Source organism: Primulina huaijiensis, unplaced genomic scaffold (genome assembly GCF_012295235.1).
Source record: "Primulina huaijiensis isolate GDHJ02 unplaced genomic scaffold, ASM1229523v2 scaffold23605, whole genome shotgun sequence".
Taxonomy (NCBI): Eukaryota; Viridiplantae; Streptophyta; class Magnoliopsida; order Lamiales; family Gesneriaceae; genus Primulina; species Primulina huaijiensis.
Window position 1 is genome coordinate 237,607 of NW_027355821.1, and position 16,475 is coordinate 254,081.

Consider the following 16,475-nt stretch of genomic DNA (forward strand, 5'->3'; position numbering starts at 1 on the left):
ATACATGTTATTTTACATAAACCTCCAATGCATTTTTCTTTATAAAACATTTCAATATTTTATGCTAAAATTGGCTTTAAAAAATAAAAATAAATCATGAGTTTAATTTTTTGGTAGTTCTTTTGAGTAATTTGACATAGTTTCTAGTCTATATTATTTTTTAATTTTTCATGAAAAACAATTATAAAAAACTCTTGTTTTATATTAAGGCAAAAACTTGTGTGAGACGGTCTCACGGGTCGTATTTGTGATACGTGTCTCTTATTTGGGTCATCCATGAAAAAATATGACTTTTTATGTTAAGAGTATTACTTTTTATTGTGAATATNGTAAAATATAACCATGATTGATCAACGTACAGGTGATGAAACTACATATGATGCCAAGGTTTCTTAAGTTTACCCTCATCACACTTCAATCATGAGATGGCAACGTCGAGTTATGAGAGCAACTTATTGAAGAAGAAAACCTCCACCCACATAAGAGATCTTTGATTTGGAGAAAAGAACCAAGGGGACATCACATGTCCACACCAATATTTCCTAAATTTAAGGTCTGGACGCATTATTATCTCCATTTTTTGTAAAAGATGCAGCTGCCCACCTTGGGGTCTGATGTCCATAATCCAAACGGGGCGAGCATATGCTAGCACCTTCTCTTCCCCTACCTCCAGAATCAACTCGCCAGTTGCAACAAGGAAAAACTGGGGCCATTCTGAAACATTATTTTCTCTTCTGGGATTAATGGGAGAGAGAAGAACAACCATGGCGATACCCTATCAAGTTGTCTCCTTAAATCGGGACCATACCCTCGATATTTAAAAATACCAAAAGAGTTCAACGATTAAAAAGTCAGAGCACCAGCCATGGAAGACAGTAATTCAAATTTCTACTAGAAAAAATCAAAAGAAGTTTAAGAGAAAGATTAAGTGATTAGAATATGAGAGGGATATGAATCGCTATTAGGTTATTGTAGAAGAAAAATACTGGAAATTTTATATTATTAAACTCCAAGTATTCACAGTCCATATTCTACATTCATAATGGTTCACAGAAGTAAGTAACAACCATGTGCAAGGAAATAGGTACGAGGAAAGGTAGGCATGGCTTTCACAGCAAAGGAACTCAATCAGAAACTTAATCACTTAAACAAACATCAGAGAATGAAATGCAATTTTAACCCATAAAACTGTTTATCAACAAACCATTAGCTTTTCAACGAACATAAAAAGTCCGAAAATTTGCCAAGAAAGAAAAGAATATAAGATGTAACCTCAAAATGAATTAGACATTCTTCCAAAAGTTTGAAAAACAATCTGGTGCGAGCAATACTTTGCTGCCAGGCCTTGATAAGAGAGGCATCATCCAAATTACGTATAATTTGCAAAATAATAATCAGAACTTCACGCTTCTCAACTGAGCTTAAATTGTAGAAAACGGGCATTTCATCAAGTATCTGAAGAATGCAGAAAAAAAAGGTGAGACAAAAAATATACAAAACCTACATAGAAAGCAACATTAAACACATGTCGGTCTTTCTGCTTTAAAAATACATCGCAACATTTTAAGAAAATATCAACAAATGAAAAGAATAATCAAGTTTGTTGTGCGCAGCACATATAGGGATATTGACATATTCCTGATGGAACATAACTTGGGGTTCTAATTCTAACTGACAAAGGTATAAACAATTTAAGCCTTGCGACGCATAATCCAAAAGGATTAGATAAACTTACATACCTGCCCTACAAGGGGGAAATATAACTGAGCTATATACAATTTATCTTCCAGCTTTTGATAACGAATATCAAACTCATGCTTGCACAAAAGAACCACCAAAATTCTAGCAGCCTGCATATCCTCATAAAGAAATATTTTGATTAGGCATGAGAGAATAAGAGGTGAAGTAAATGAACATAAGTTCAACGAGTTAAATAATAGATTATGAAGCTAATTTTCATATCCTGTCAACGCATATTTTTTTCACACCTTAGCTCGCATAGATAGATCCTCATGATCCAAAGTAAGGAAAATCTCTTGTATAAGGACTGCTGACAGATAATTTCTGCGACAAATAAGTGCACCACATCAGGCACATCGAACATCTCAATAGAAGGTGGTCAGGATTAGATTTACATAGGAGAGTACCAAGACAGACAGAAATAGCATTAATACCATCATTTTCATTGATATAATATAATTTGGACATCATTCCCAGAGAATGCCATTATAAGTAAAAAAGCAACACTTTAACAAACTGAATATACAAAAAAACAATATCCACGGGTTAAAGGAACTCAGGGTAGGAACAAGGCCCTGTTGTACAAATATTTTTTAAAACTATCCAAAGACTTACATGATACATAATTTTTCAAATCGATTGAAAGTCCGGACCTATATATTTTTATTGCAGAAAATCGTTAAATTTCTGTTTCGACCTCAACGGTTGAGCATAAATAGTAATTTTGCCCACAGGTTTCAGTTACATGCAACAAATTTTAGAAATAACTAGATAAATTGGCAGAAAAAAGGGGAGGATCATCATTAAATACTATATTTACAACCCATTTCAACCTCAATTCACTCGCAACAGCTAGAGGAACTCCATTCAAATGCATAGAATTTACTGAACAATTAAAGCTATTAAAGTTCTTAGGATCTGAAAATTCCCTGAAGACAGAGAGAGTTTTTTAGAAGCTCAAGCAATTTTACGTGGGCCCACCATATTGAAAGCATCCTCGCAGAGAGAGACTTGGTAGCTGGAAAGGACTCATCATGACAGCAGTAAACAGGATAAAGCACTCATACAAGTTACACGGTGGGTATTATGATAACAAGTTGCCAGTGTTACCTATCTGAAGGATCTCTTCCAGGCATTTCCACAAAGAGATCATGATCACATAATATCTGTAAGAATGTAAGCTTGCAATCATGCAGCACTGACTGACATACCCCAGAGAATTTATCGAGGTACAAGGATACCTATATACAACAAACATAGCCCCATTATATTTCCATGATCAAAAGTGAACTACCATACAGCAATTAAACAACAGGAAGACAAGGCTCCTTGCTTAAAAGAACAAGAAAACAAACAGGAAGGTAAGACCGTAAGAACAAAAAGGTTATAAGCAAACAATGCAGTGTATGAGTCGCTTATGAAACATGCAAAGCAAACTTGTTCCTTGAGAAACAAAAATTCAAGGAAATGGAGAAAGGAATTCATGGAAACAATCCTCGTGAAAAGTTATCTCGGCACAATCACTAGCCATCTACTCAAAAGAAATGAAAACACATTTACTACAGACTTTTGAAAACATAGATGCAGTTGGAAACTAAAGGGCGGCTGTTATGTTTTAAGTTGCAATTATACCATCCGATTTAATTCAAGGAAAACTTATTTTTCTATATAAACAAGTCTTTAAATTGATAGGCCGGAAAATTGGTTATAAATTACTTCCCCTCCACCAGTAGTTTCTTACAGTTATGCATCAGTTTAGGATTTTCTAATATGGTTATTAAGATTTTTTAAGAAAAATGGAAAGGTTTGAGATTGATTTAAGGTCGCGTTTGGAATGATAAGACTTGAAATCACCAGATCCATGATTTCAAATTCTGACTTGTTTGGATGGACTAAATTAAAGTTAATTATGAATCCACTCTATATCAAGTTAGGCATTTTCAATAATAATGGTGGAATGAGTGGGCATATAGTTTACTCGTTCATATTCCTCTGAAAAAATCAATTTGACGTCCTTACAAGGAGGACTTATTTATTTCAACTGGTTTTTTAAAACACTGTGACTAAAAGCATATAGCTTTATGATATTTTTATGCATGCTTGGGACCGGTAAGAAGTAAAATTATGTCTTGTAAAATCAGAGCAGCCTTAAACCACTTTAGAAAACCAATTAAGTATGAAAAAAACTCAAGCAAAACTGACATTTTCTGGAAGAAGCATCTAAAGCTTTTATCATATCATTGAATTAAGGTCAGTTGCGTGATCGAGAAAATGCAATTTTACCAAAAACTATAACTGATGTTAATAGTGAAATTCAAATCTAAGAGGTACATTCGGTGAGACCACTTCTTTTTTCTTTGAAAAATCCACCATCATGTAACTTTGATGGCATACAGTTAGTGCCTCTGAACGACAGCCCCAAGACTCAGATTTTCATAACCGCATATAAAGATGAAGGAGCAGAGAATATGTGACATAACATCTAGAGTATCGTTACTGCTAAAATAAAGAAGAAAGCAAAGCTCCAAGAACTTAAATAAAGTAGAAGATACCAGTTCAAAAACTTGGCGAGGCTCAATTGTTGACAAAAGATCATAACAAAAGAAAGCCAAGCTACTGTTCAGATATTTGGCCAATCCTAAACCTTTTTTGCAACGCTCATGAACTTCGGTTAATAGGCAATCATACAGTTGCATTATACATCGAAAAACACCTTCTTTCAACTGCATCGGTGGAACATCTTCTCCTACGCCAAAAAATCCATATTGAAACAGGTGAACCAGAGAAGGAGAATCATGAAATCGAAACGAATCAGGGCAAGCAAGTTCATGAATGATGATTGTTTATAGATTTCACAAAGAATAAAATTTTTTTTCGAATGCAAGTGCATGAAATTTCATTTAGTATTAAGGAAAAATGATTTTGGCTATCACCGCTATTTAGAATTATATAGTTTGTTTTTGGCCTCTATTTTGGACAATTAAAAATGGTAATGGTACTAAACACTTCTAAAATATCACCTAGAACTATAGGCCAATGCAAACGTGAGGTGAAACCTGGACTAAGGTGGTAAAAAAATTTATCCGGTAAATAGCTCCTAACATTGCAAATGAGACGATTTCAAAAGACTTCGTCATAAAGTAACATGGAGTATGATAATAGATACTAAATATTGATTAAACTCATGCACATGAAACGAAATTAACTTGGACAAATAAAAATTAAAAGAAAAACAAACTTTTGCTATCACTAGAATGAACTATATAATCTAGCAGCCACACTGTCCCTGAATCAAAAACATTTTGTGAAAGGTTTGAAATTATTCTGAATCTTAACTGGATAGCAATCATGGAAGACCCCGGAATTTTGGCAAGCAGTTACCTGAAGGAAGATTTTGATAGAACAACCGAGTCTGTTCCAATGACATGGATTTGACAATTACTTCAAGGAAAAACCAAGCCATGGCCAAAACATCATCGTAGACTGGGCCAACACGGTAGCCTTTTGCCTGGATTTCGAATAATGATTTAACAAATAAAAGCACTACGCATGTGTCCTCTGATATAGAATAAAATAATCATGGAGTGTACTGGAAAAAGACAAACATTAGAAATATGTATCAAAACAGAGTTGTTTGTCAATTTATGGAAACTTTAACAAAATTCTCATCCAGGGATAATCAGCTAGGGAGAGTGTTCCAAAGCTATATTTGCAAATATATCTATGGAAAAATTCATGATTTTTATCCATAACCAGTGGAAAAACTAACAGGAGTATTTGGAATTTCCACTCCTGTCTTGCACTGTATCATGGCAGAAGCTTTTTACAACTTAAAACTAACAATAGAAAATTGGAGCCTTTAAGATTTTATAAAATAACCAGTACTCAGAGCCATTTTCACCAGGTTAGGTTTAGAAGACAACCAATTCTTATGTATTGTCATAATTAAGAAAATCTGGATTAACATATTAAAGAATTTGATAACTACATAAGATATTACTTGCACAAATTAATCTTGAATGCCCAATACAAATTAATGCCCCGCAATTCATAAATTTACGCTCCAACATCGTAAAATTCTTTATCACGCGTAATGGAAAATTGAAGGGTATTAGATCTGAAAGTTTTAGAATACCATTTGAGGATGAATAATAGAACAGATATAGAGAATCAGACTTACAATGGAAAGAAATCCTTATTGCTCTTATCTGGTCTTGTCTATAAACAAGGATACAGAATTTTGGAATTAAATGCCAAACTAGCCTAGGCACTAAATTACCTTGCTGCGGGCCAAACTTCCCCACACAGTAGACAGACCAGGATATACAGGTGGTTGACGACTTCCAAAATCATCAAACACATAGTCAACAAAGTTCACCAGGAAAAGATTCCTTTCACCGTCATCCACAGACTCTTGCTGCACCCTATATAACATAACAAAATGATCACAAAAGTGTGTTGGACGTCACGGACAAAAGAAACGATAAATTGTTACAAACTCGTTTAGCTAACCATGCACAATAAGAAACAAGTCAACCACTAAAAAAGTAAAGGTACTCTTGGTGAAATTCGTAACAATAAACAATACCTTGTTAAAATGTTAACCATAGCTCTGAAGGCTGCGACCTGAACAAGGAAAAGTACACAGTAAACACCAGATAAGCAACCAAAACATTCTTCTAGAAGTCAACCATATGACACAGCAAGAAAATAACAAACCTGGACACTATTTAATTAACAAATAAAATAACATAAAAAACCGCTATTTAACATAAAAGCACCTGCAGAGTCTCTCCACCACTGCCAATGAGATGGAGAAGCATGTTTAACATAGGCTGAAGAAACTGAAGCAAAGCTGTCGAATCAACATTTTTCAAGCTGTTGATTGCCTGAATAAAAATATGACCCAGCTTAAGAAAACATTGAATAAGAGGTTTCCATGGCAACAATTGATATGAATAACAATATCAAAAGAACATCGGTCAGATTATTTCATTTGTAAGCCATTGTTTAAAGACAACCCAGGAACATTACCAGCTTTGCGTGTTAAAAAGTACAAATAGAAAATCCCTTGTGTCCATTTAGTTCAATGAATTCATACAAACAGGTTCAATTGTCAGAGTAGAGTCGGATAGTTATCAGGTTTAGACTTTAGAGGCATAATATAATTAAGATGTCGCGTAAAAAGTAGTCAGTGGTTGACTAAAATTATCTGTGAAGCACGTAATGGTTCATTCAATTAGGAAGAAACGATAGTATAACAAAGTCACAAAAATAAACCTCAAGAAGCTCAGATCCCCAAGGTGGACTTGTTCGAAGAATGTGTCTATCGTACTCAAGGAAAAAGTCTCTTATGCGCTCGCTGATAGGATATAGTGATGAACATAAACGCAACCTCAGTCTAAATATATTTTTGCCATCCTCCAAGTAATCCACTCTCTCCTGCCAAAGAATACCAAAATAGAAATATTTATCATACAAATATCAAATCAGCAATATAATTGAATGTAACCAATTAGGCAACAAAATAAAAGCTAAAACCAGGAATACAATTCGTTACAACCAAATCGGAAAGCAATGCAATTTTATGAATTCTAGGATAGGGGGACCAAATATGGTGGAAGAGTCGAACACTACAACAAGATTTGCCTAGTGACTAATAAAAGTTGCTCAAAGCAAGCACTATCAATTGAACAAAAGACAAATCATTCATAGAGTTATAGAGATTAAAATTTGCTGTCCACGACATACCCTGGTACCATCTTGAAGATAGTGTGGTACCAAATCCCTCATAATAGGTAACGAAATATCTGATTTCAACCTGCACAATCCAGTGAAAAATACAACGTTATCTAGTGTTTTGCATGTTTACTCCCATTTGAAAGCAAAACTCATTGTCCTAGTAATTAATTCAACTAGAGGTCCTAGATTTACATAAATTACTTAAGAAACACACAGATGGCTTTCCTACAGTCATACTGCCAAATAAAAGTCAGAGACACAGCAGCCTTTTGCATTCACATTACATCATTATTTATGTAGCAAATAAAAACCAGGCACTGCTAATAAATAGATTAAAAGAGAGAATTTTTTAGTTTCGCGTGATTTAACCAGACTCGGGTGAAGGAATTGTTGTTCGAGCAAGGGTTCAGACTGTTGACCCTAGCTTTATACAATAAAAATAAGTTTACAGGAGTTAGCTTATATGAGGAGAGTAAGACATCAATTCTATGACCTATGAGGATAGGAGGATTATGCAGGACTAGAGAGACTGGAAAGGACAGGATGGTGGTGGAAGCTGGTGTGAGAAGAGGGTGGGGGGATAGTTGGTGTGGAGAGAATTATCTTCAGTTGTGTCTCTTGGCCTCGAAACATTTTTTTCAGACTACATAGCATCACATGGTAGCGCGAAGGTACTAATTTCTGCCAAGGTACTAAATTACTAATTTCTTTCAACACTAAGTAAAATCTGCATGGTAAAAAATATCGGCTTCAGGTTTCAATAAATTACAAAAAAACAAACAAACAGAAAGTCAGAAACCAAACCACTAATTATGTGCAATATCCCAACCATATAAATTCCAAAAGTTACACTCAGCTTGAAAAAATCAATTGTTAATTAAGCACGCATGCTTTAAAATCTCATGATAAGAGCAGTTTTAATCTGGGTTGTATATTATCATGCTGTCACTGCATTTAAATATGAGAAGGATGGCATACAAACAAGTGCATCAGCATTATAACATATTAATGACAATCTAAGGAATATAAACAAGTCTTGTCAACTTGATAACATACTGAACATGAGTGGACAACGGAAGCGAGGCATATCCTATCACCACCTGCAATGAATAGATAAAACATTAACAACTTAAATGAGATTACACAACAGAAGAGGTAATTAACATAATAAACAGATATATGATGGCCAGAAACTGGCACATGAAAACAATTTGATATTGACTCTGGTCTTAGGCCCCATAAAAGGTAGACGAGTATGAGATACTAGATACAATGCCTCAATTGCTAATAGAGTACATCGCTCTTACAGGTTTTGGAGCTTCAAGCTTTGTTTGAAGGTCTACATGAAAGAAAGTAAACAAGAGGTGGTGCATTGGAGCCCAAATGGCAGGCAAAGAAACTTTGATTTCGTCATGGTAGCAGGCGACCCTAGCCCCAACAGCAACTTGAGTGTGAACGTATTTCTGAAGTGCAGTACCTGGTTCTCTTGGATGCATCGCCTAAGGAATATAATTTTCAATCGATATGATTCACAAGTAAAACCTGTTTAAGTGTGTAGTAATATTGAATCTACCTCCAACGGTTGCTTTTTGATATCTCCATCATCCTTTCTCAGTTCAACCCGTATAAACAAATTTCTTTTTCTACTCATGCTAACACTCAATGGATAAACATAAAGACAGTGGAAAAGCTCTGAGAAAGGCTCATTCCTCAATGTCGTCCGAAAGTCAAAAGCTTGGAACTGTAAATAAAACAATTATGGCTTGTCTTGGTTAGAAGACAAAATCGGCTGGATATTAATTAAGATAATTAGACTGGCTTATCAAGTTCTAATTCCTATAAAAATATTATCCATGAGATATATTTGAATTTTGAAATAATAATTTCCATCAGAATCGCAAAAGTTCAAAAATATCCAGAAGTCAGTCATGCAACTCTCACAAATTAGATAAGTTACTTATAAAATATCATTATAAAGGATGCATACATAATTAGTGGCAGTATTTGAGAACCCGGTCATTGATCCATTTCTTTCCATCTCTTTCCTACCAGAGGACTTTGACTCCAAATATGCATTCTGAACTTGATCAATTCTGTAACTGGATCGGTCAGCTACAGAACTTTGATTGCCCTCATAGTTTATAGTTTTGTTATCCAATGCTTTTTCTGAACCAACTTGGACAGTTTGGAGCTTTTCAATTTCTAATGTTAAGATACCTTTCACGGGTTTATGAACCTTGTGCTTAGGATCCTGACAAGAGAATAAAAAGAATCATTAGAATAAGAAACCACCATCACTAGAATCATGAATTTAATGACTACTTATTTACGGATAAAAAAAAAGAATTAAATAAATAGTAGATATGATAGTAGTAAAATTAGGAGGCTGCGAACTGCTCATGCCCTATCCCAAGAAAAGGGGACCTATCCTAAGAAGAGGGGAGACATAAAAGAAAACAATGAACATGGCCAACAAAGACACGGATTTTGTATACTGACATTTGAGGGGAAAAAATGTTTTAAGAAAACAATATATAAATAAATAGACGTGAATGAAACATAACCAGAAGGGAATCCTCAGTATAGCCTTCTTTAACTTTATTCAGATTTGACACTTCAACCACAACAGAGTTACCACTTGAATAGCCCAGTTTTCCATCTACTGTTATCTTTGCCACTTGTTCAACAGCAGCCTCTTTAGAACTTGAACCCAGCATGCTTGTGGTGAGAGGACTGCTGGGAGAAGCAGACCCGCCAGAAGCAGAAGAAACCCCACTATCAAAAAGCGGGATGATTGCCCAGGCAAATGATTCTTTGTAAGGCATCATTCGAGACCACACTTGCAGCTTTTGCTTCTCCCTCTCTGTCAGATGAACCTGTTTGAGTGAAAAACATATGTAATGTAAACAGGTGTTGAAGCACAATCAGTTAAACAAAACTTTTTGTGTGAGAATTTGACATTAATATATTTAAACCATTAATGTGGGAAGATATTATACATCATCCATTTAGGGTTTAACTAAATATAAATCTCATTTTCCTATCCTTCATCATGGTGAACCAGAAGTGTAATGGTCATTCCATCAAGCTCACCTTCCAAAAATCAAATAACCTCATTTCATGTCCATGAACCATTAAAATTTACCTATGTACTGACAAGTGACAGGTTGAACTTTTGCTTACTGGTTCTTTACGTGAATAAACAGATGAAGTCACTCCACCTTCTTCAGTAGCAGGCTTTTCTAACTGGATAAGCAAACAAACTGATGCTGATGGTGCGTCGAGATGGAAGATACCATGTGCCTCACTAGAACTTTCTTTCTGGAGATGAAAACATAAAACAGGTACACGACCAATTTATTTGAAAATCATAAAAGCACACAAAGGAAAGGGAAGGCAACAGTGAGAAGGACATTTCAGCTGAAACCCGACTACAAATAAAAATGGAGAAACAGAATACAACACAACAGATTAAGCCTTACATCTTGCATTTCAACGGGTAGTATGTGGAAAATGAAATCCTCTGAAAGTTTTTCTCTTCTCTCCCTATTGTATAAACAAATTGTGCCATAAAATGGCTCTGCAAGGGGAAAAACAGGTATTTTCAGATGGGAGTGAGAAAGTGGTAAAACAAGATTCCAAAACAAGAGTAAGAAAAGACGAGACAGGGCATGGCATAAAATACCACAATACAAACTCACATTAACAAAAACATAGTGTATAAACTCACCAACAAGCCCTGCTTGAAATGACAAGGATAGCACCTTCACTGCAATCTTTAGCCCACTACAAGGAAAAACAGAGTTTGAAATAGCTGGAAAGAGTCGAAATCCAATGCAACTAGATTTCACATCCACACACACTCATGCACTCAGACTCAGTCAGAGCAACCTGTTATTCTGAAGTATATTAGTCCCAGGAATTCTTTGACCAAATATTGTTGACCTCTCATTTTCCCAGTCAAAAACAGGCTCATAAGCAGGAAGCGGAGATTCTCCAAAATGCTGCAAATGATATAGAAAAATGTAATGAAATATTAAGTGTTATAAATTACGAGAGATGCCATCCGCAAACCTTGGACATTTCAACATTTGATTGATCGTGAAAGTTTGATTCTGAAAAATGACTTCCAGATGTGCTAGGCTTTTCTACCTCCGTTGAATCTTGTAATGTGATTCTTCTGGCATTAGCCAGGTCCATTTCTGCAAATGATTTAAAAACATGCCTTATGTCATGTGCATGCATCGTTCACAGAAATGCACTAATCTTACAGAAACACGCTCATTGTACAATGCTATTGTAGTGGTGCACGGAAAAGAATGCATGACAAGAGAAAGTCTCCTTCCATAGTTCCATTGAGTGTAAAAACCGAAATTCCAATTATTGCGATTGGCGCGAGGAGGGGGTGGATGCAGGAATTGTGTGGGGAGGGAGGGAGATGGTTTGATGATTTATATGCATTTTGGAGTCAAAACTTAAATATCTTACCTGGAGGACCCCCTACCGGCCTACCCTACTATTTGAGGGCCAGACAGAAAAGAAATTTAGATACCTAAGAGGGTTTAAAGTTATTCTTATTAGTGAACTACATCCAGGGAACTAAAATGAATACAGTCCATTGCAATTCATTCCAAAGAGAGAAAAGTAGTACATACCATCTACTTCGATTTGCATAGAACAATGCTCCTCTAACAAAGAAAAAGATCAATCAGTATTACGTATACCAACCTGTTTCCATATCAGTGTCAGGCCCCTCAAATATCTGATTATGAAATGGGATAGGGCCAATGCTTTCGTAGTGGCCATACTTGTATTCATCTTTGACCAAGTCCGTCCCATAGCTCTGCACAAGTTCATTTAGATGTGGCCACTGCTCCAAATTGTCATCCAGCTATAATAAAATAACAAACTACGTCAAACAGTGTAACCATTAGGCTGATTGAATGCTCAAACAGAATAAGTCTACGCTAAGGAACAACGTCAACAAGTTTATGCAGCAATCACTCATAGTTCAAAAGCGAACGCAAAACAAAATTAAAGATGGAGATGAAGACAATAGGATGAAGAAATATAGAAAAATTACTCAGAGAAAAAACATGAGAAAGAGTGAAAAAATAAAATGATTGGTTGTGTCACTTCCTTTGACCTCGAGTTTTTTAGACAAATGGTCCTCACATTGTATCAGAGCGAAAATCACATATTTGATTCACGTGAATTGCAGTTGAATTCTATTATTGGAAGGGGATTGTTAGCAGCAATAATTGTGCCTACTAATACAACAATCTGAATAAGGTGCTTTTGACTATTATATACTTACAAGATCATAGTTGTACTGCTACCTAAATGAAAAGTACCCGATCTCATGATTGGCATCAGAGCCAGGAGGTCAAAGGTTCAACTTCCCTGAGACGGAAAACTCCAAATATTTTCAAATTGTCTAGGGTGCTTCTTTCTGGGCCTTTGTTGCCCAATGTCCAAACAACTTGAACATATACACCTTGGATATTAATTCTGAATATATACTTTCGGTTTTCGGATTACATGTGGGGCATGTTAAAGAATAAAACTTTTGATTATCCCAAACAACTTGCACGAACACACCGTATACAATATACCAAACAACTTGTGCACATCCCGATACTTGCACGTATACACCATGGATATTAATTCAGAATATATAGTTTTTGATTCTCAGCTTACATGTGGGGGCATGTTAAAGAATAAACTTTAGATCATCCCATCTTCCAAGAGCACGAGCTTTTGAGAAAAATGGCATAATTGAAGAGAAAGGGGGAGGCGATGGATAAATAACACGCTACTTAAAGTTGAAGGATAAAAGAGACACATGTGGTTAACGATCTCATAAACCAAATGTATTGATGGTGCAAGGCATGAGTGCCTTGTGGAATAAGAACACGACAAGGTGTGACTTACCTAAGCAGGTTGATTTTCGAACTCTTAAGGAATTTTGAGGTAATGATTTACAAGAAATCTGCACCTACGCATACGGGCTTTGCTTGTTGAGCTTAACAGCTAACGCATAGTATGCTCCGTGAGATTTTAACAACTGTGCAACAAACAACACTAGATGGGTACTTCATGTTAAGAGTCCCGTTTACTACAGTACTGCACCAAGGTGTAAGGGCTCCCTTCACTAAGCCTACTTCCTACATGCAGGGTGTGGGCGTGAGTATGCTCCACGAGTTTTTAACAGCAGCGCAACAAACGGTGCTAGACCCACTTCATATTAGATATGCATATCCAACTACATCTAAAATTACAGTATCAAAATTATTCAGAATTGAATTAACACACTCACCAATGGGTCCAACTTAAAGCAGTTAGAAAAGGAATGGCGCGGAATTCTTTGGAAACGAGGCCCGTCAGCCAACACATTATCCATGCTAGACACAGGTGACAAGTTAATGACCTGAAACAAACTTGTGGTGAAGACGTCGCCGATATAACAATATTACTTACTATGTATCAGTCGAGTTTGTTTAAAGAAACAATTTTAGTAGAACCAACGTGAAGTGAAGTAAAAAAGTAGTCTGGTCTCCTCTCAACTTCCTTCCCAGCAGAAAAAAGGAACAAAAATTAAAATGTTTCAAGAGCTCGTCTAGTATCCCACAAGCCCCTTATCCAAAATTGTTCTTGGTATCTTTGTACATTTGACCCATTTCTAAACTTTTGTAAAACAAAAAGTTGCAGAGAACGGCCGCACTCCACCGGTGAACCAAAACATATGAAACTTCCTATAAAGCATATATCTTCTGCTTACACATGAGATAAAAACAAAGAATGACCTAGATCCAAGATCTTCTAGATCCCCAGCCTCTGATGTAGTTTGACATTCGAAAATTGATATAATCCGAAGCGATCTTGCAAGATGGGAAACAGTGGAGGAGAAATGAGTTTTGGGAACTACACCGTCGTTTTGCTGATTATATCTGTGTGATTGGTTGCGAAGATCCTTAGCAGAAGCAGTTGGTGAAGACGGTGTCGTATTCTGCAACAATGTGGGCTGTCTATGGCGGGGGCAGCTCGCCTGTAATGTAGGGTTTAACCTGCGAGAGAGATGAAGTCCTCTCAGGAGTCAACAACAGTCAAACACCCATTTTCTTTCCTAATCTCGATCAACAACGTTCTTTGTTAAAAAAAAAAAACTCATTTTTTATTATTATTTTAAAAAAAAAAATCTTTTTAAATAAATTTATCTAAAAATAACAGGCATGTGACAGTTTTTAGATCAACGATTAGTCGTGATTAAAATATATTTTTTTATAGAAACATTTACAACAGTTGAACTAAAAAAATTATAATGTTAAACCAATTTGATCAAAAGTGTGATTTTTAGAGATTACATTTTATAATAATGGTGATCATTATAAAATTTTGGTACTAGAAATTTAATATAAAAAAGCTACATGATCACGGCGATTTAGTGTAAGTATTTTATGTATGTTTACGTTGGCTATTTCTGCGAATAATCATCGTCATAAAATTTATATATGATTACACTACGAAAAATACATATGAGTTCAAATGAATAGTTAATTATAAAAAAAAAACTTAGCAAAGTTTTTTCATCACATTCAAAAAATACATTGAAATAGTGTAGTGCGTGTGAATTGTCAATTGCATGTTAATTCCAAACATGGACATACCATTGATTTTTTTTTTTATGTGAATTAAGAATTTTTTATATTCATTAATGAAATGAATTGTGCGTTTGTGATCTCTTGAGTTATACAAATACCAACCCCAGTAACATTGTTTAAATGTAAGTGATTAATACGAATCAAGACACCAACACCTATAGTAATTAAAACAAATCATATTTTGACAACAGAAATATATATATATTTTGGTCGGTGTTTCAATTTCTAAATATTGAATAATCAGATTTGTTGGCTCTTTCTTCGATAATAGGATTATTCAGATATTTGTTTTAAAAAGCGTGATGTGAATCGAACCAATCTGCAACGGAGCCTTTCATTAGTGAATACACTCTGGATACCTTTGTATCATATTTTCTCATGAAGGTCAATAGAATGAACATATGATATTGGTCGTCTTCTCGCTTGAAATCATCCATATCTAATTACAAAAAAGATATTAGATGATATCTTAAAAAAATCGATATGTTTCCTCAAGTGTATGACACACTCCATGTTTGTCAAATCCGAAAACTATTGTATTTGTCTCAGATATAAGAAAAATATATTGAACATGAGAAGAAACTCACATAATCGATATTGTTCCCGACACGAGTAAATGGATTTTAAATTTATAGTCTAGTCTAATTCCTTTGCACTCCATAAAATCGAACGGTTGGATCCTGCATTCGTCTATCACACCATCAACTTAGGACGATGGCTATCAAGCCCTTTGCTCAGTCGATAATTCATATGTGCCAGCTTTAGTAGTGTTTTTCATTTTTCTTTAGTACGTCGTTTACTTTGCTTGCCATATGTACAACACCATTACATTACAAACCTGATTAATTAATAATCACCTTGAATAATAAAATATTAAAAAGCCGAATTTTACGATTATGTTCTTGAAAAAAAAATAGAATTTTGGTCATGACCGACAATTGCATCCAAACCACAAACGATCCGATCGTACACTCGAGCTCGGAGATTGACAATAATGTGTTTTCACCGTCTGATGTCTGATAATGACGTTCCAGTTCATTGCCATCTAATACATGTTCTTTTTTAAAAAAAAATTATAGGCAAATATTTTTTAATTATTCTATAAATATTTTATTATATTAATCAATATCCATGTACTGAGCTCGACTTCATTATCCATAATTTCAGTAGCGTAAGAATTGATTTTATTTTAAATCCTTAACTATAGTAATTAAATTAAAAATGGGAAAACAGAATTTTGAATGGGTGATTTGTAGCTATAACGATGACATAATAAAACATATAATAGACGACTCTGAATTTTGATTGGCCAAATCGCAAGCTGAGTCACAT

At 35.1% G+C, this 16,475-nt stretch overlaps 1 protein-coding gene across 3 annotated transcripts; it reads right to left on the reverse strand.

Moving 5' to 3' along the window:
• Positions 1-357: 357 nt before the first annotated feature.
• Positions 358-14,600, reverse strand: LOC140967089 (guanine nucleotide exchange factor SPIKE 1-like). 3 transcript variants are annotated; one of them, XM_073427460.1, is made up of 24 exons: positions 14,289-14,600; positions 13,802-13,912; positions 12,211-12,373; positions 11,557-11,684; positions 11,374-11,486; positions 11,213-11,268; positions 10,965-11,062; positions 10,666-10,803; positions 10,047-10,358; positions 9,470-9,733; positions 9,056-9,223; positions 8,790-8,981; positions 8,539-8,582; positions 7,492-7,561; positions 7,021-7,182; positions 6,522-6,629; positions 6,329-6,366; positions 6,020-6,164; positions 5,122-5,248; positions 4,293-4,486; positions 2,851-2,981; positions 1,989-2,064; positions 1,740-1,850; positions 358-1,455 (listed from the first exon to the last, which is right to left on the reverse strand). In XM_073427460.1, the coding sequence occupies exons 2-24, from the start codon at positions 13,883-13,885 to the stop codon at positions 1,207-1,209; spliced, it is 3,171 nt and encodes a 1,056-aa protein (XP_073283561.1). In that variant the 5' UTR covers positions 13,886-13,912; positions 14,289-14,600; the 3' UTR covers positions 358-1,206. The 3 variants fall into 3 exon arrangements, with proteins under 3 accessions (XP_073283561.1, XP_073283560.1, XP_073283562.1); XM_073427459.1 differs by having other exon boundaries at positions 13,802-13,922; XM_073427461.1 differs by lacking the exon at positions 14,289-14,600 and having other exon boundaries at positions 362-714; positions 1,273-1,455.
• Between the last annotated feature and the right edge of the window lie 1,875 nt (positions 14,601-16,475).

Bases quoted from the DNA above. Each gene is read 5' to 3' on its own strand.
- LOC140967089 (XM_073427460.1), bottom strand. From the start codon at position 13,885: ATGGATAATGTGTTGGCTGACGGGCCTCGTTTCCAAAGAATTCCGCGC. The intron at 11,269-11,373 runs GTTGCTCTGACT...TTTTCCTTGTAG, and splicing joins AATATACTTCAGAATAACAG to TGGGCTAAAGATTGCAGTGA. The intron at 6,367-6,521 runs GTGCTTTTATGT...TTCCTTGTTCAG, and splicing joins GTGGTGGAGAGACTCTGCAG to GTCGCAGCCTTCAGAGCTAT.